The sequence below is a fragment of the Drosophila santomea genome, chromosome 3L (genome assembly GCF_016746245.2).
Source record: "Drosophila santomea strain STO CAGO 1482 chromosome 3L, Prin_Dsan_1.1, whole genome shotgun sequence".
Lineage (NCBI taxonomy): Eukaryota > Metazoa > Arthropoda > Insecta > Diptera > Drosophilidae > Drosophila > Drosophila santomea.
In genome coordinates this window covers 1,626,258-1,645,058 of record NC_053018.2, presented here as the reverse complement: position 1 = coordinate 1,645,058, position 18,801 = coordinate 1,626,258, and the positions used below count along the sequence as shown (strand labels likewise).

At 47.7% G+C, this 18,801-nt stretch overlaps 7 protein-coding genes across 13 annotated transcripts; 4 read left to right on the top strand and 3 right to left on the bottom strand.

Moving 5' to 3' along the window:
• Nucleotides 1–111: 111 nt before the first annotated feature.
• LOC120450431 (protein brother) lies at nucleotides 112–913 on the bottom strand. Its single transcript, XM_039633441.2, has one exon. It carries the CDS (start codon nucleotides 848–850, stop codon nucleotides 209–211), a length of 642 nt encoding a protein of 213 aa, XP_039489375.1. The 5' UTR covers nucleotides 851–913; the 3' UTR covers nucleotides 112–208.
• Nucleotides 914–1,237: 324 nt separating this feature from the next.
• LOC120450416 (proline-rich protein PRCC) lies at nucleotides 1,238–2,793 on the top strand. The gene has a single exon (XM_039633425.2). It carries the CDS (start codon nucleotides 1,317–1,319, stop codon nucleotides 2,739–2,741), a length of 1,425 nt encoding a protein of 474 aa, XP_039489359.1. The 5' UTR covers nucleotides 1,238–1,316; the 3' UTR covers nucleotides 2,742–2,793.
• Nucleotides 2,736–3,382, bottom strand: LOC120450435 (transmembrane protein 60). Its single transcript, XM_039633444.1, has 2 exons — nucleotides 3,242–3,382; nucleotides 2,736–3,181 (listed from the first exon to the last, which is right to left on the bottom strand). Exon 2 carries the CDS (start codon nucleotides 3,179–3,181, stop codon nucleotides 2,786–2,788), a length of 396 nt encoding a protein of 131 aa, XP_039489378.1. The 5' UTR covers nucleotides 3,242–3,382; the 3' UTR covers nucleotides 2,736–2,785.
• Nucleotides 3,383–3,412: 30 nt separating this feature from the next.
• On the top strand, nucleotides 3,413–7,661 carry LOC120450412 (coatomer subunit alpha). The gene is made up of 3 exons (XM_039633419.2): nucleotides 3,413–3,555; nucleotides 3,664–4,713; nucleotides 4,769–7,661. The coding sequence occupies exons 2-3, from the start codon at nucleotides 3,768–3,770 to the stop codon at nucleotides 7,525–7,527; spliced, it is 3,705 nt and encodes a 1,234-aa protein (XP_039489353.1). The 5' UTR covers nucleotides 3,413–3,555; nucleotides 3,664–3,767; the 3' UTR covers nucleotides 7,528–7,661.
• Nucleotides 7,662–7,779: 118 nt separating this feature from the next.
• Nucleotides 7,780–9,008, bottom strand: LOC120450430 (protein big brother). The gene has a single exon (XM_039633440.1). The coding sequence runs from the start codon at nucleotides 8,736–8,738 to the stop codon at nucleotides 8,097–8,099; it is 642 nt and encodes a 213-aa protein (XP_039489374.1). The 5' UTR covers nucleotides 8,739–9,008; the 3' UTR covers nucleotides 7,780–8,096.
• A 76-nt stretch (nucleotides 9,009–9,084) lies between these two features.
• LOC120450421 (methyltransferase-like protein) lies at nucleotides 9,085–10,376 on the top strand. 2 transcript variants are annotated; one of them, XM_039633428.1, is made up of 2 exons: nucleotides 9,085–9,284; nucleotides 9,472–10,376. In XM_039633428.1, the coding sequence occupies exons 1-2, from the start codon at nucleotides 9,190–9,192 to the stop codon at nucleotides 10,283–10,285; spliced, it is 909 nt and encodes a 302-aa protein (XP_039489362.1). In that variant the 5' UTR covers nucleotides 9,085–9,189; the 3' UTR covers nucleotides 10,286–10,376. The 2 variants fall into 2 exon arrangements, with proteins under 2 accessions (XP_039489362.1, XP_039489361.1); XM_039633427.2 differs by having other exon boundaries at nucleotides 9,106–9,417.
• A 148-nt stretch (nucleotides 10,377–10,524) lies between these two features.
• On the top strand, nucleotides 10,525–17,869 carry LOC120450429 (vesicle-associated membrane protein 2). Of its 6 annotated transcripts, none has more exons than XR_005616272.2 (8): nucleotides 10,525–10,578; nucleotides 11,033–11,469; nucleotides 12,253–12,325; nucleotides 12,582–12,732; nucleotides 12,796–12,954; nucleotides 13,018–13,069; nucleotides 14,728–15,175; nucleotides 15,787–15,936. XR_005616272.2 is itself a non-coding variant. In XM_039633439.2 (7 exons), exons 3-7 carry the CDS (start codon nucleotides 12,297–12,299, stop codon nucleotides 15,972–15,974), a joined length of 579 nt encoding a protein of 192 aa, XP_039489373.1. In that variant the 5' UTR covers nucleotides 10,533–10,578; nucleotides 11,033–11,469; nucleotides 12,253–12,296; the 3' UTR covers nucleotides 15,975–17,869. The 6 variants fall into 6 exon arrangements, 1 of the variants encoding a protein (XP_039489373.1); XR_005616276.2 differs by lacking the exon at nucleotides 14,728–15,175 and adding an exon at nucleotides 14,419–14,516 and having other exon boundaries at nucleotides 10,530–10,578; XR_005616273.2 differs by having other exon boundaries at nucleotides 10,560–10,578; nucleotides 11,030–11,469.
• The last annotated feature ends 932 nt before the right edge of the window (nucleotides 17,870–18,801 follow it).

Genomic DNA, 18,801 nt, shown 5'->3' with positions numbered 1-18,801 from the left:
TGAGGCCAAAGACCCCGGCTAGCAACCCTTAAGGAGGCCCAGATAAACAATCATTAGGTGAACATGAGTGGCTTTCGAGAAGTTCCTTGTGAAATGAGAAGTCTTGGATAATCCGAGCATATATTATAAGAGTCCAATGCATGGGTTTCACTTATTTATTGTCGAGTTTACCTAGATCTTACTTAAATCTAAAAAGTATTACATAGCACTACCAGCCCATTGGTCCCCTAGGGAGACCAGGCCCACCCCTATGATGGTGATCCTCGGGTGGAGTCTGGGGCGTCTGATAGATTCTCCTGGACTCGGCCATGCGTTGGTTGTAGCTTTGGATCTGCTCCTGCAGCTGGGCATCCTCCTGTTGAGCTCGTTGCTCGTCGAACTCCAGGCAGGCAGCGCCATCCAGTCGATCCAGATCCACCCATCCCCGGAATCGGACGCACACTCCGTTCATGATGAAGCCGGAACGCAAATGGACTTTGCCCCGCTCCCTTTCAAAGTCGCACTCCTGCTCCTGGGCATACGGATTGTGGTTGGCGTTGAAGTAGAGCTGCAGATTGGTGCCCGAAGCCACCATCGATATCTCCGCATAGCCCTTGCGACAGTCGTTGACAAACCGCATCCTGCGCTCCTCCATTGCACGTTCCCTGTATCCAGTGTAGCGAACCTCGCTCTCTCTGCTGAGCCGGCGGAAGAGCTCGTCGCTATCGAACTTGGATCTCTGGTCAGGCACCACACGGGGCATCTTGAAGATGAATCTGGGCTTTGGCTGCTCGTACATGGCCATGGCTTCGTATGGCGGGATCATTCCATTCATGGCGGCCGCGTCTCCGAGATTTTGGTGGTGATGCATGTCTTTCTGTTTACTTCGAAGTTAATAGCTGTACTGATCAATGTTAGGTTGAACCGCTGTATTTAAACTAAATAAGATTTTTAGATCAGGTAATCGTTTGCGATTAGGATACCTGATGAATTCCCTAAACTAGTATGGAAACCATCTGGACTCAATAAAGACCAGGTATCCCATTTATAAGGACCCTATTTGAGTTTTTATAATCCTTAGGGTTTTTACAGTTAATAATTGTATACCGTGTGATGCGCAGGTATAATGCTAGCGAATTGAACGCACTGCATAATTTTAAATTCAAAGTCGAAAGAACGTTTTAACGGTCTTTTCAGCAGTGTTGGTTAGCACAGCACTTAAGCAAAAGGAGCTGCCAGCCATTGAAATCCCAAACAGGTGACAACTCTAGAGACGAGGCACATAAAACAGCTGTAGTTTGTGTATTGTATTGTTTAACTTGTCCAATTTGTTAAACATGTCGCTTGTTGCTTATGCCGCCAGTTCTGATGAAGATTCAGAGAACGAGGAGGAAAATGCTGTACCACAAGGGGAAGTGATAAAACCACTAGCCAAGCCGAGCACAACAAATCCTGCCAATGAGGCGTCTCTGGTTCCTGAATCAACCAGTGGTCACATTAGCGACGAAGATGACGATTACGTTCCCCAGGAAGTGACCCTTCAGGAGCTTAAGCCGCCCACCGCAAGACTCCTACTGACCCTACCCAAACCAAAAGTCACTGCTGCCGCTGAGGATCTGGAAGATGAGGATGCCGATAGCCAGGTTACCTCCGCATTTGCCAACCTTCCCATGCCACGAACAGCAGCGACAGGAAAAGCCATTGTAGAGGAGAAAGACGATGAGTTCCTGCACAAAAAGGCGCAACCCGTAGAAATAGAGAAACCTCCACCGCCGCCTGTTAAAGGAAAAGTAAAAATCAGCATTCCCTCACTAAGGGATTTCTCAGATGTGGACAAGGAGAAAGCTGATAGAGCTAAGAACAAAGTGGACAAACCCAATGCACCCAAGGGATCGGGACTGTTGAGTCTGCTGCCGCAGGCAAAGTCGGAGCGCAATTTCTCCAAGAACTTCTCATCCGCGGCAGCCGCTCCTTCAGCCAACACCACACCTGCTCCTAGTCCAAGCAATAATCCTGTGCAACCTCGATCAGCACCAGCTTTTGTACCCGATACAGTAAAGCTGCGACGAGCTGCACACAATACCGAAGGCGTTGATGGTCCCAAGGCCGGCCAAAAGAAGATTCCTGAGGCAAAGGACGCTTTGAAGCCAACAAAAACCAAACCTATAACCAAGCCCACTTCCCTGGTAAATGCCAGCGATAGTGAAGATGATGAGGATGGCACTGGAGACTTTTTCTCCCTGAACTCCGAGCAAAAGCTGCCAGAGGTGAGCAGCAACGAGATTAGCGCTCTAGTGGCCAAGCGAGCGGCAAAGATGGTGGAGGCCAGTAGCAAGTACCTCGAGGAGGTAGCCGAGAAGGAAGCAGCCGAAGCAGAAGCCGCCCGACTGGAGGAAGAGCAGACTCAGATGGCACAAAAGCGTTACTACGAGCAGCAGTTAAACGCAGAGGCCATGGACGCATTGGTGGGCAAAAATGCAAAGCGCCGGCGGAAGGAGGCCAAGGAGATGCAGGTGATCGACATATCTGGTTCAGAGGTGCTACCTGATCGTGAGGAATGGATGCGATCGGCTCTGGCGTCGTCCACCACCTTCCAGCCTACCGGCGTGCTGACGGACGAGGAGCCGGTAGCAGGGACGCGACGCAAGCACCAGATCACCTACCTGGCGCACAAGGCAAAGGCCAACGAAGCCGAGCTGCAGGCCATGTGGTCGGCCAACCGGCAGACCCGTCGGGCCACCCAAAGCAAATACGGCTTTTGAGTTTCCATTTTATGTACACCTAATCCTACAATAAATGATTAATCCTACTGAATCCAGCCCTCTCGTTTTCCCAGCCTGCTGCCGACATAGAAGATGGCGGTGCTCAGCAGCAGGATGACTGGGGCAACGGTCACGTATATGGGAATCTGTTGCGGGTACTCCAGCGTTAGGCAAATCATCACTTGGGAGGCGATGGTCAGCAGGACGCCGGCGATGTTCCATTTGTAGAGGAACAAGAGATCCGTCAGGCAGGTTAGGTTGCGCCATTTGCGGATAAATTTAATGATCACGTAGATGATGATGATCACATCGAAGAACCAGAGTGGCGTGAAGGTGACGAACCAATTCCAGGTGGTGCGCGGGTCCAGGCGGAGACACAGCAGGATCAGGAAGACCAGGACGATAAACCAAGTGAAGAGCGCTCGGTGTGCCAGTGTCATCTTTGTTAGTTATTTATATATTTTCCATGGTATTACAGAAAATAAACAAAGCGAAGTTACCGTAAACCGAATGCACTTTGTCCAGTGTTGTGTAAGTGCGATGACAGTCGCCACTTAGTGACATTAGTGACATTAACCAATTCAGTTTTTAAATATTATCGGCGAAGAAAAAATATATTTAAAAAAAGCGCGGTAAATATGTATATTAAACTATAAAGGAGATTGAAGAGCATGATAGTTCCTTCAGCGCAACCTATTTGTATACACACTTTTGAAAACTTATGGTTGCCAGTGTATGCACATCAGCCAACGCTGGTAACACTGCCAGTGTCGAGAAGAAGAAGATAATTGACGTGTCACAGTTTCGACAATTGGTTGGTGTTTTTCGTAAAACTAATTGTTGGCAATATATTACGTGTTAATTATAGCATATCAATAAAATGGGCTTGTTCTAACACACACTTCTTGATGTTTTGATACAGGCGAGTGCCCGAACCAAACGAAAAAGGGCGCTTGAAGGATAAGCCGACACGTAGAACAGCAACCAATTTGAGACACCTACAGGCAGAACAGAAAAAGTGCCAGCATGCTGACCAACTTCGAGTCGAAGTCGGCGAGGGTGAAGGGCCTGTCCTTCCACCCTAAGCGCCCCTGGATCCTGGTCAGCTTGCACAGCGGCGTCATCCAGCTGTGGGACTACCGGATGCACACGCTCCTCGAGAAGTTCGACGAGCACGACGGACCGGTGAGAGGCGTGGCCTTCCATCAGCAGATGCCGCTTTTTGTCTCCGGCGGTGACGACTACAAGATTAAGGTGTGGAACTACAAGCAACGCCGCTGCATCTTCACCCTTCTGGCCCATTTGGACTATGTGCGCACGGTGGCTTTCCACCACGAATACCCGTGGATTCTAAGCGCCTCCGACGATCAGACCATCCGCATCTGGAACTGGCAGTCTCGCAACTGCATCTGCGTGCTGACTGGCCACAACCACTATGTGATGTGCGCTCAGTTCCATCCCACGGAGGATCAGATCGTCTCTGCTTCACTCGATCAGACTGTTCGCGTGTGGGACATTTCTGGCCTACGTAAGAAGAACGTGGCTCCCGGTCCCGGAGGGCTTGATGACCACCTGAAGGGTCATCCGGGTGCCACTGATCTGTTTGGCCAAGCAGATGCCGTGGTCAAGCACGTGCTTGAGGGCCACGACCGTGGTGTCAACTGGGCCAGTTTCCATCCCACTCTCCCGCTGATTGTATCCGGTGCCGATGATCGCCTGGTGAAGCTGTGGCGCATGAACGAGTACAAGGCCTGGGAGGTAGACACCTGTCGCGGTCACTACAACAACGTGTCCAGCGTGTTGTTCCATCCAAGACAGGACCTGATTCTCTCGAACGGCGAGGATCGCAGTATACGCGTCTGGGATATGACCAAGCGCCAGTGCCTCTTTACATTCCGGCGGGACAACGAGCGCTTCTGGATACTCACAGCGCATCCTACATTGAATCTGTTTGCAGCTGGCCACGACGGAGGTTTGTTGATGACTTTTAAAAGTAGGCCTTCATTGTAATGATTCATTTCTGTCAGGTATGGTGGTCTTTAAACTGGAGCGAGAGCGGCCTGCCTATGCTGTCCACGGCAACATTCTCTACTACGTAAAGGAGCGTTTCCTACGCAAACTGGACTTTACCACCACCAAGGACACTGTGGTGATGCAGCTTCGACCAGGCAAGTCGCCGGTGTACAGCATGTCGTATAACCCAGCTCTGAACGCCGTGCTCATCTGCACGCGCACCAACAACCTGGAGAACAGCACCTACGATCTTTGCCAGATCCCCAAGGACACCGAGAGCCAGAGCGAGTCGGACAGCAAGCGCAGCTCTGGAATCACGGCCATCTGGGTAGCCCGCAATCGGTTTGCAGTGCTAGATCGCAACCAGCAGTTGGTGATCAAGAACTTCAAGAACGAGGTGACCAAGAAGTTGCCCACTTTCTGCGAGGAGATCTTCTATGCCGGCACGGGAATGCTGCTCATCCGGGACCCCGAGTTTGTCACACTGTACGAGGTTCAGCGGCTTGTCTCCGTTGGAAGCATTAAACTGGCCAAGTGCCGCTACGTGGTGTGGTCTCCGGATATGTCCTTGGTCGCTCTACTCTGCAAGCACTCGGTGACAATCTGCGACCGAAGACTTCAGTACTTGTGCACCGTGCAGGAGAACTGCCGCGTGAAGTCTGGCGCTTGGGACGAGTCTGGAGTGTTTATCTACACCACTAGCAACCACATTAAGTACGCCATTACAAACGGAGACCATGGCATCATCCGTACGCTGGACCTTCCCATTTATTTGACACGCGTGAAGGGCAACCAAGTGTTCTGCTTGGACCGGGAGTGCCGCACCCGCGTGCTCCACATCGATCCTACGGAGTACAAGTTTAAGCTTGCCCTGATCCAACGCAAGTACGACGAAGTACTGCACATGGTGAGAAATGCCCGTCTAGTGGGTCAGAGCATCATCGCCTACCTTCAGCAGAAGGGTTATCCGGAGGTGGCCCTGCATTTTGTCAAGGACGAAAAAACCCGATTTGGACTCGCTCTGGAGTGCGGCAACATCGAAATTGCCCTCGAAGCAGCCAAGGCTCTGGATGACAAGGATTGCTGGGATCGTTTGGGACAGAGTGCGTTGCTCCAAGGAAACCACCAGGTGGTAGAGATGTGCTACCAGCGGACCAAGAACTTTGACAAGCTTAGCTTCCTCTACCTGATCACCGGCAACTTGGAGAAGCTGAAGAAGATGAACAAGATTGCCGAGATCCGCAAGGATGTTTCCGCACAGTACCAGGGTGCACTCCTTCTCGGTGACGTCAAGGAGCGGGTAAACATCCTTAAGAACTGCGGACAACTCTCGTTAGCTTATCTCACAGCCGCTACTCATGGATTCGATGAGCTCACTGAGTCCCTGGGTGAATCGATAACCTCACAGGGTCACAGCCTTCCCGAGGTGAATCCCAATGCCCAGTTGTTGCAGCCACCAGTGCCCATCCAGCAGCTTGAAACCAATTGGCCGTTGCTGTCCGTGTCCAAGGGCTTCTTTGAAGGCGCCATGGTCACTAGGGCTGGCACCAGTGCCACTGCCCGACAGGCGCTGAACATCAACGCCGACGCTGCAGTGTTGGACGAGCACAATGGCGGTGGAGATGGCTGGGGAGCGGATGCCGATTTGGGACTAGATGAGGACGGAGATGACGAGATGCATGATGCACTGAGTAACGATGGCGATGGCGCTGCAGGTGGAGAAGAAGGAGCCGGCTGGGATGTGGGGGATGATGACCTGGTTGTGCCCGAGGAACTGGCCTCCAAGATCAAGGCCTCCGCCCTTGACAGCAACTATTATGCTGCTCCCAACAAAGGCTTGTCTCCTGCCCAACAATGGGCGAACAACTCGCCTCTGGTGCTGGACCATGTCAAGGCCGGATCATTCGAAACCGCCTTCCGTTTACTGCACGATCAGCTGGGAGTGGTGAATTTCAAGCCATTCAAGACACTCTTCCTGCAGAACTACGCCTGCTCTCGAACCAGCTACACGGCCAACCCGAACCTGCAATCCCTTAATGGTTACCCACTTCGCAACTTCTCCGAAACAAACATCAAGCTTCAGCGACCAGCAATTGGCATCAAACTTAACGATTTGGTGGCACGCCTGCAAGCTGGCTACCAACTAACAACTTCTGGAAAGTTCTCCGAGGCAGTAGAGAAGTTCCATTCCATCTTGATCAGCATTCCACTGCTGGTAGTGGATACGAAGCTAGATGCGGCGGAAGCCCAGCAACTTTTAAGGATCTGTGCGGAGTATATCGTTGGCCTGAAGATGGAGACTGTGCGCAAGGGCATGCCGAAGTCAACGCTTGAGGAGCAAAAACGTTTGTGCGAGATGGCCGCCTACTTTACACACTGCAAGCTGCAGCCCGTGCACCAAATTCTTACCCTGCGTACCGCCCTTAACATGTTCTTTAAGCTGAAGAACTACAAGACGGCCGCCTCATTTGCCCGCCGTCTTCTGGAACTGGCGCCACGTCCGGATGTTGCCCAGCAAGTGCGCAAGATCCTGCAGGCCTGCGAGGTTAATCCCGTGGACGAACACCAGCTGCAGTACGAAGAGTTTAATCCGTTCACAATATGCGGTATCAGCTGGAAGCCACTGTATAGGGGTAAACCCGAAGTGACCTGTCCCTTCTGCTCCTCCTCGTTCGATCCACAGTTCAAGGGCAATCTCTGCACAGTTTGCGAGGTGAGCCAGATCGGCAAGGATAGCATTGGCCTGCGCATTTCAAATCTGCAATTCCGCTAGGACGGACAAGCTTGTCGCTTTTAATATATATGTTTCCACCACGCCAAGCGAGACCCCTTAGTTTAGTTTTACACGATCCTTGCTTATTATGTATGAAGTTCAGTATCTGTATAATATAATGCTATAAAATCAAACCAAGCGCCTTGTTTTCTTTGATTCGTATCTCTCTCGATACCTCGCCCTGGTGGGCAATTCCCATTGAAGAGTCTTAATCACGCCAAAAGCGGAAATTGCAAAGTCAACAATGCGATATAGATTAGTAATTATGTATTTTAGTTAAAGATACGACACTAATTCCACACTAAGTTGTAAGTATAATACCATAAAAGCATACGTAAAGTAAGCATTACATCTAACACTAATCTAGGAGCATAATTATTCGAGCGTGTCTAACGTAATCGTATTGAAATCTCGCAAGTGAAGGCCCATTTAAGGGGTTTGGAGCATTCTCAGTTGTCCATGAAATATTGAGTATTCGCGAATTGAGTCTCTAACTGCTGGTGATGCGTCTGCTGCTGCTGGAGCGGCAGCTGCGGATGGGACGGCCCTGGAGCCGTCCACAGGTCCAACTAACGACGCCACATGCTGGCGCCGACGCCAATGCCTCCGGAGGCCACGCCCCTCCGCACCGCCTCCATCTCGTCCTGTCGATTGTCGCGATAGGCACGCTTGGTGTCCTCGAACTCGCGCAGTCGCTGGTTGTAGCGATCGATCTGATCCCGCAGAATGGCGTCCTCATGCATCGCCCTCCGCTCGTCATACTCCAGGCAGCCCACACCATCCAGTCGTTCCAAGTCTATCCAACCACGGAACCGGACACACACGCCGTTCATGATGAAGTAGGACTTGATGTGCACCTTGCCGTGCTCCTTGTCAAAGTCGCACTCCTTGTCGTGCAGGTACGGGTTCTGGTTGGCGTTGAATACCAGCTGCAGATTGGTGCCCGATGCCACGAAGCTGGCCTCCGTGTGTCCCTCGCGACATCCATTCATGAAGCGCACCTGCCGCTCCTCGATGCTTCGTTCCCGATAGCCCGTGTAGCGAACTTCGCTTTCCCGACTGAGTCTCCGGAAGAGCTCGTCGCTCTCAAACTTGGACTTCTGGTCCGGGACCACGCGAGGCATCTTGAAGATGAAGCGCGGCTTGGGCTGTTCATACAATCCGATGGTATCGTAGGGAATCATGTTGGCAAGGGCCGCCTCGTTCATCATTTTAACGTATTAAACGCGATTCGTCCGCTCGGTGGAACGCTGAATGGGGTTTGTTTCTGTGGGTCCTTCTGCAGACCTCTGCGTTCACGCAATTGTCCCTAAACGGGTTTCTTTCGGTCGCTCCTTCAACGAGCCTTCTACGTATACGCAATAAGCGTTTGTATCGCAGCACTCTGAATGCTAATTGTTTAAATTTCTCGCCTCCGTCGCAAAAAACAACGCACAATACAACAAAAAGGTTGGTTTGCGGTTTTGATATACCAACTGACGCGGCGTTGCCACTGGAAAAAGTGGAGTTAAACGAGCGTTCACTTATTGGTGGTCTGGCAGCACTGTTGCATTTGTATCTTCGTGGGATCGGTGCACGGCCACACTGGCCGCGTGTTTACAAAATATATAGAATTTACATAGATCGCACCAACAGGTGATTATATCCTCATTCCTGAACGACATGAGTGACATCCCCACCGCGGAGAACGAGAAGCGACCGCAATTCGGAACCCGCCTGCTCACGGATGCTGACGACGTCTTCAAGCACAATGCTTGGTAAATATGGGCGGCAAATCCTGCGGAGATTGGCCAGCAAAAGCTGGGAGCACACTCGTCAGCGTAAAAAACCGGCGGGAGCGGGAAACCGTGTGCTTACCGATGCGCGAGAGGTGTTCGAGTTTAACGCCTGGTACTTATCTGCAGTTCAGTACTCATGAAAATCCCTCTAAATCTGGATTTACAGGGACCACGTGCAATGGGATGAGGAGCAGGAACTGGCCGCGCAGGCGGCTGTAGCCAAGAACTCAACCTCCAAGATGGAAGCGGAGCAGAAGGAGCGATTCCAGACAGACGCCCCCAAGTTTTGGGACTCCTTCTACGGCATTCACGACAACCGCTTCTTCAAGGATCGCCACTGGCTGTTCACAGAGTTCCCCGAACTTGCTCCCCTGGCGGCTGATCCGGTGGAACAGCAACCTCGCAGCATTTTCGAACTGGGCTGTGGAGTCGGAAACACCATTCTACCTCTCCTTCAGTACAGCTTTGAACCGCAGCTAAAGGTTTTCGGATGCGACTTCTCCGCCCGAGCCATTGAAATCCTGCGAAGCCAACCCCAGTTCGACGAGAAGCGCTGCGAAGTGTTTGTCATGGATGCCACGCTGGATAATTGGCAGGTGCCCTTTGAGGAAAACTCCCAGGACATCATTGTAATGATTTTTGTGCTGTCAGCAATTGAGCCAAAGAAAATGCAGCGGGTGTTGGACAATTGCTACCGCTACCTGCGACCTGGTGGTATGCTCCTCTTCCGTGACTACGGACGATACGACCTGGCACAGCTGCGCTTCAAGAGCGGCAAGTGTATGGAGGACAACTTCTATGTGCGAGGCGACGGCACCATGGTGTACTTCTTTACGGAGGACGAACTGCGGGGTATGATGACTCAAGCGGGGCTGCAGGAGGAGCAGCTCATTGTGGACCGAAGACTGCAAGTTAATCGCGGTCGCGGCTTGAAGATGTACCGCGTGTGGATTCAGACAAAGTTCAGGAAACCGCTTTAGTTCAATTAAGACAAGTTCTGTGCATTTAATTCCTTGCTTAATTCAATTGATAGAAATATATTATCTAAGAAAATACAAAGTTCAAATCTCATATATAATTTAACTATAACTTTAACTGTTACTTTTCCTTTTGATGGAAAGCCCGGCTGTTCAAATTTCCCACCCCTTGGCAATCGCTAAGGAAAAGCTTCTCGCTGGAACACCATTCGCTGCTGACCGTCCAGGCAGCTTTTTCCCCAAATACACATAACAGTTAGGAAAGCTGTAAGTTTTCGCAGTTGGCCAAAAACGTCGTAAGTGAAAATTTTCCTTGTGCTGCGTAAAAAAATTCCAATAATATTATTTAAGCCTAGTTTTTGTAAACTGAAGCCGCCCGAGCAAAAGTAAAGTGATTCTGATCAAGAGTGCTGAAACTGATTGATTGGGAATACGAAAATCAAACCAAAAGTCAACCAATGTCAGCGAAAACCTTTGTCGTGTAGAATTTCATTGATTTTTCGTACTGAGAATACGCTGGCCAGTTGGGCACTTGAAATTATTTTTAAAACGTTTTGCACTTTGAAGACACCTTAAAGTGCCCCTGGGGGTATGCAACGGAAATGAGGAAGGACATGCCTCATGGCTGGGCGTGTTGCTGTCATCCAAATAGTCCCCTTACGTCCCAATTAGAATCCTATAGCAGCCCATTTCAAGCATTAACCGATGTCCTAAAAATAGTTGCAACTATTTTCGCACTCTATTCAGCAGCAGTTCCAGCGCTGAGCCAGAAAATTCCTGCGAAAGGCTGTCGTGGCAAGTGTTACCCGCACACATACACATCATCCAGATCCAGCCAATCCCCCCGTGGAGTGGAGTGAATTTTCATTGACGACTGGGGGCGAAAAAGCTCTGGCGGAAGAACGAAAGTGAGAGAGAGGCGGCACTGAGAGCGCAACCCTCTAGAACAAAAACAACGAAACAGAGTTCAGCTGCACCACCACCCACCACCTACACCAACACCACCACTACCACCACCAACGACACCACCACCCACTGACCATCCCACATCCCGACCTGCGGCAGTGGAAGAAAGTGAAAGAGGCCAAGTGCATACCTTCATCCTAATCATCGCCAGACGAATTCGTTGAGGCCACCAGAGCACCACCAGCCAAACACAGAAGCAACCACACAGCCACCAGAGCCATGTAAGTGAATGGACGTTATTGATTTGTTTTCCGGCGGGGAATGGGGTTCCGGGGTTTCGATTCCTCGCCTCGCTTTTCGCCGTCACAGAGGGAATGCTCGTTTGATAGCCGCATTAAGTATACGCAGCATGGGTCGCCCATTTCATTTGTCATTTGTCCAAGTGCTCGTGCCCGTAAAATCCGTAAAAGGAACACGGGCCAGCTGCAGCTGCCATTTCGGTTCACTAGGCATGATTCACTTGGCGATGACGTTGCCGCATCACATGGCCAAGTCTCTCACACCGCAAAATCAATAAAAACACGTTTCGCACCAGTGAGTCAGGACATGCAAACTAAGTTGCACCTATATTTTGGATCTTTGGAACCAAACATAAGATATGTGTCAGGTTCAACAGCAAAGCAACGTTCAAGTAGTTAATAATGTAACTTGATTCCATATAAAATGGTTTCTAATAGTAAATTACAGTCGGGGAAAACTAAGAGATCTAAAAATATACCCCTATATTTGTAGAAAAACCAAATGTCGCCAATGGAAGGGGTCGGGGTAAGATATTGATTTGTTTTCTTTGTCGTGGAAAAGGGAAATATACGGTTCAATGAAAACAATTGCCAACAACAAATGACTATAGATATATTTGTGTCACTCAAAATATGTATCATTACACCAAAAATTGAAAGAATCACTTAGAAACCATACAAACTAGTCCAACGTGACTAGCTTCACTTAATATGACATGCAATTTTTATTTAAAATTAACTATTTCCCTTCCTTTGGCCCCGCAGAGCCCAGAAGACGAGGTAAAGGTCAAAGTTTTTGGGGTTCTGCGATGGGCAAGAAAGACAAGAACAAGGAACCGTAAGTGCGTCCCCAAGTTAAAGGGTAGCTGGCTAGAACTATACTCCAGCACCAGTCTGTAGCCCACACGTATCTTGGAGATGTTTCGATTAAAGCTAGAAACTATAGTCGTTCGTACCCACCCACACCCACTCTTTGTGTAATCTAAGTACTGTATTTAATTCGAGAGTCCCCGTTGGGAGTTGATTAGTCTTGGCCCGAGCTATTTTTGTTTCCGCCTCCGATGACTAATGACTAATGACGACCTCCTCCGCAGGGCGGACGCTGCACCAGCTGGCGATGCACCACCAAACGCCGGAGCCCCGGCCGGAGAGGGCGGCGATGGCGAGATTGTGGGCGGGCCACACAATCCGCAGCAGATTGCGGCACAGAAGCGTCTGCAGCAGACGCAGGCGCAGGTCGATGAGGTGAGTTTCGGGATCGCATGTAAATGAGAGCTATAACCACTTCATCCCTGCATCCCTGACCAGGTCGTGGACATCATGCGCACGAACGTGGAGAAGGTGCTGGAGCGCGACAGCAAGCTGTCGGAGCTGGACGACCGTGCCGATGCACTGCAGCAGGGTGCCTCGCAGTTCGAGCAGCAGGCGGGCAAGCTCAAGAGGAAATTCTGGCTCCAGAACTTGAAGGTAAGTCCAACGATAGCATATATATTGTGAGACCAAACTGCAATCTTACTTTCCTCGGCACAGATGATGATCATCATGGGCGTGATTGGTCTGGTTGTCGTGGGCATTATTGCAAGTAAGTTGACAGATCCTAGGCGCACCTCGTGCACTCATTTCTGGGAAACACACACATCCCCTAGAGATACTGACCCTGACCCACACCACTCGACTCACGCACACACAGAACCGAAAATACTTTCAAGATTACCACCCAGTTACCCATTTACCCAGTTGTGTTTGTCTTTTGAGTTCGCCTTTATTTAGCGCTGATTTTGTTGGCCCGAAACGCTTTCGTTTATCTACACACCGAATCTAAATTGCGTTCTTAATTCCGCCACTTTTTTTCTCTAGGTAACTTTATGTAGATTGCTAACTATCTAATCCGTAAGAAACTAGTTCTTAGCCGCAATGCAATGCAAATCGAAACCAAATCAAAAGCCAATCAATCCACCCAATAAGAACCAATCGAAATCGAAATCAAAATCAAAATCAAAACCGAAACCGCAATCAAGTTCAGACTCATTCACAACTGCTATGAGTAGAGCTGCGAACTGACAGTCCAACTGACCGTTCGCTCAACCGATTCGACCTAGATGCCTTGCGAAATTCCCATAACTATAGATCGATCGATCATATCATGTCATGCGCTTCAGCCACCACTAGAACAATAACTAAATGCAAAATGCTAAATGCTAAATGGCATCAATTTGTATTGTACCATTTATGCCCAAGCCCAACATCATACGAGCATCTGGTTCCATACGAGCATACGCACAGGTTCGGTAAAGATTTCATTTGATGCCCACTGAAAGTCGTGTCCTGTGTTGTTTCGTTCCGTTGCCTAACCAGTAATCAAGTTGCGATCACTCCGAGTATCGGATCCGCGATCTCTGTCCATGTGGCTGGCGGTTGAGGATCTACGCCAGATGCCGTCCTCCACCTGGCGGAGGTGGACCGATACTCGACGGTAGCCGTTAGCCTTAACCGTAGGACCTTAAGTTCTAGCTAGCTAGTTCTAACTCCCGTAAGCCGTAAGCCGTAATCGTAAAGTTTGTGGTTTGTTCAGTGTTTCGTTAACCGTATCCGTACCCGTATCCGTTTTTCGTTTGTTTCGTTCTGATACCGGCAGCAGCACCACAGCCACAGACACACGACTGTGCCATGTCCTGTGTAAAATACAAAACTCGAACCCACTTCCCCAGTAAAATTAGTCCCTCCTCGAAACTCGTTACTCGATACTAAGTCTCCACTCAAACGCAACGGCCTTCGGATCGAAAAAGCCAGCCAGCTTCTTGTGCCACTGAACCACAGCAAAAGCATAAAGTACTGCCATTCTACTTGATTTACCTATGTTCTTTCAATGTTTTCACTTTGATTTGATTTGACACACTCTCAACACTGAACCATATTTTTGAACAATTACAGAGAAAGACGAAGAATAAATACACTGAAAGCCTTAGCTTTGTACAATTTTGTTAACCATAAGCAAACCAATTTACCCAATATAACACTTTCTGTGTGAGGTAAACAGCGAGAGCAATCTTTTATTTATTACTCATACGCCACGTTTATCGCTAGGTGCACCCGTTGATAAATCCTTTGTTTTACATCACTCGAAACTGTATCTATAGTATATGGGTTTATACTTTTCTGTAACCAACTTTATCTGCTCGCTTTGAAACAAATCGATTTGAATTGAACAACAACATGAACTCACCGAACAATTTCTCGTAGAACCGTACATGTCGGATGATAATGCTGCTCCGCAGCCTCCTGCCTTGCAGCAGCAGGTGGCTCCGGCATCGGCAACTGCACCTGATTCAGCACCACCACCACCACCACAACTACTACAACAACAAGAACAACAACTACAACCACACCACCATACACAAAATCTTAAATCTGAACCACCGACACTCGAGAAACCATTGGCCGAGAAATTGACCGACCAACCACAGAGTCCGTCGGATGAAGTGGCGACTGGACAATAGAACGCTCACGATCTCTCTTGAAAACCAACATTCAACCAACCAACCAACCAACAAACCAACCAAACTAATCAGCCACCGATTAACCACCAAGACGCATCCGTAGAACCATAGTCAAAATTAATCAAAATCGAAAAGAAAACATTTCACACTTTCTTTGTACCATTGACAAAATCGATCTAATCCGATACACTGTAAGCAAACGAAAAAAAAAACGGCAACATATCAATGCAAATAATCATACCCAGTAATTTGACACCTACGCTTCTTCTTACTTCCGTTTCCGTTCGTGCTCCCACTTCCGTTTCCGCTGTTCCCCTGGTTTTATATGATTTCAGGCTGGCTGTAAGCGGTTCCTCATCGTTTACCGCCAGCTTTAGCCGCATGTTTGTGAGTTAATCGATGTCTTTGTGTGATTAGTGCCTTTTTATTTGTGGTTGTTTGATTTCCCGATTAAATGTTGTATGTGTTTTGGAATTGGCCTAAGTTTAATGCACCAACAGCGAGAGGACTTCTCTTCGGGAGGTTTGAGGGAAGACAGCTTCCCGGGACTGCCTAAATGTACATAACTATAAATATATATATATACCTGTTTGATGCAGTTGTCCCTGCTGTCCGCCCCTTCCCACCGTCCACATCCCATGTCCACTTGCTATATGTCCACTTCCGTCATGAGTGAGCTTTTAAGCATTGAAGTGTAATATTTTTGGCGTATACTCGTGTATCGATGTCTGAGATTGGCTAAAGAGCTCTGAAGCAGCATCCCATGTCTTGCCCTACTAATTCTTGCACTACTCCGAAACAGATAAACTTGGCCTCATAGGCGGGGAGCAGCCACCACAGTACCAGTACCCCCCACAGTACATGCAGCCACCGCCGCCGCCTCCGCAGCAGCCAGCCGGAGGACAGTCATCGCTGGTGGATGGAGCCGGAGCAGGAGTAGGAGATGGAGCAGGAGGATCGGCAGGAGCTGGCGACCACGGCGGCGTGTAAGCGAACTCGCTGCAAGGACGAACGTTTCTCGATTAGTGGGCTCCAGCAGCGGGCGAAAGCAAAGCAGAGATGATGAAGACAAAAAGAAACAAAGAACAAAAAACCAAGAAACCAAGAAACCAAGAAAGGAAAACTCAGTTAAACTAGAAAATCTCGAGAATTGCAATGAACTCAATAATAATTTCCACTTAGACGATGTGCACGAGTTGGTGTGAGAGGTTTTAAGTAACTTACGTCATAATATTAATACTAACTCTAATGAAGACGCTCCGGACAAATTGAAGTTGTTGCTAATTTGTTTATGGTTACATTATTTCATGCATAAAACGGTATATATAATTATAAATATAAATACAAATACAAATAACAAAATACCAAAATATATGGAACTTGAATATTACGAGTGACTCCAACCACGTACTACCCTATACGGAACAACTTGCATCTCTGCGCTGCACTGGCAACAAGGAGCGCCAGTGGAAGCAGGAGGACAGGCGGTCGCTTTCCGATGTTCGCAGCTCTTTGAACTCAGTTTCCTTAGCAAAAATCGACTAGACAAAACTAACAGAATCATAACTATTTCGGAACAGACGCAAAACCAAAGAAATCTAAGCTTTGTTCCTAAGTAAAGTTACGCAAATATGATATTTGATATTCGAAATGTATAATCCAAAAAGATGTTTGAATCGATGGGCCGCATAAGAAAACGCAGTTAAATGTATTCAAGGAACTTTACTTATACAAAAACAGCAAGTGTAGTCTGTAGGCTGAAAAAAAAAACAAACAAGAGGCCAGCAGTGAAAGCTAATAAACCTAAAGTCTAGTGAAAATATACAAGCGATTCATTTGCTGCGTTCTGTTTACGTGCAATCATTACTGTTGTGTTTGAGAATAGCTCGAATGGTTCGATTGAAAGCGGAATCCAGACAGTTCAACGATTAAATTAAGCGCTAGACACACAATACGTTGGTTATCCAAAGGATTTAGTTAGCTCGACGAGGCATGTATGTTTGTATATTTCAGTGTTACGAGTAATAGACGAGGCGGTACTTTGAGCATATATATGTACGTGTATGTAACGATATGATATCTAGATCTCACACACTCCACACTCCACCCGAACCCATTACCCCCCTCATAACCGATAACCGATCAGGATCAGAATCAGAATCAGAGAGCCACAGCTCTTAGCACATATTGTACTCAACTTGTTCTGAAGATACAGCCTAAACTACGATTAATTAACTAATTAACTAATTGATTCTACAAGCGCCTGCCCAAAGTGCTTTGCCTACCAACCCATTGGGGCACGAACAAAATCGAAATTAATTAGAGAAAAACCAAAGAAAGATTAAAGGGGAAAACGAAATCCAAATCCGAATGCAGGTATTTTTAGCAATATTCGTAGCGTGTACAATATGTCGCCCTTAAAGCTTATTAGAATCAATCTCGTTCAATGTCCATCTCAACTCACCCAGGCACTTCACATGCATATAACCATTAACAGATATAAATCAATATATGTATGTAATAACCAATGACAAATGTTTAGAAGAGTTTCGATTTTTGTTTGGATTTTAAGAAGACCCAAGAAACAAAACAATTGTATACACAGAAACACCCATGAAGCCCCTGAGTACGGAGCGCCCACTGGAGTTTCCGGCATCGCGTTGCGATTTCCCGGACTCCTTTGGGCGGCGGAGCATGTAATTCCCGTCTAGCAAGACGGACACACAAAACAGAGAAAAACTCTATAAGAATCCCCGAAAGCAACAGACGGCTAATGAGAGTATATATATATGAACCGTATATAAACAATAATATTACTAATTAATTTAATGATTAATTGCACCCCGAAAATACATAATTATTTAAATAAATAAATAAAAACAAAATCATGCGGTTTTTTTAAAGGTTGGAAAGCATACTGTTTGTAGTAGGGAGTTATTGAACTAAACAGTTAAATAATTAAATGGTTTATATTTTAAAACAAAATCTGTGTTAATTTCATTGCATCGAAGATTAATTGACTTATTCCTCAAGCTTGTGAGCCTCATTAACATCCCAATTAGACGACAAAGGATGCGCCGCTTAAAAATAGGAGCACACAAAAAGTGTAGCATACTATCCAGCGCACTGCTGGCCAAACTGCGCACTTGACTCTTCGGAGTGGGATGCATACATAAATAGCAATTGGGGCGAGACAGCGTGCAAACAGGGTAATGAAAATAGAAACAAGTCTGCGGTGGGCAGCCTATGTTTAAGTCAGACAAGTGGGGGAGCACAAGGCGCCTGTTTACCACACACTTGCCACACCTGATTAAAATCTATTGACGCTGCAGGCGACGCGAAATTGGAGCAGCGCTAACAAGGCAACAGGCCCACAAAGGAATCGGTGGCTCCTGCGATGTAACAGGACCAGAGCAGCCCGGTAACCAGAACTTAATGAAACCCAATTACCAAAGGTGTCCGCCCGGCAAATCCTGGCGGCGGATGGCAAACAATAACAGCTGCTGCCGCAACACCTGCATATTTTATTTGCATTTTCCTGCCATTTTCGCACCGCCTAACTATTTGCTAGGGGTATATTAGTTTTTTGTTCAATCAGTTAGAATAGATAAAGTCTAGTTGTAGAAATAGTAAGTTAAAATATTAAAGTATTACATGTAAATATTTGAATCCAAGCTACGCACTATGCTTCCGAAATAAAAGCTTTAATAGTAATTACAACTGCTTTTAATATTAGTTACTGTACATAATATTTGTAAATATGAGCTGGCACATAAGAAATAGAGTTTAAAAATGCATAATTGTAAGTGTCTGCTTT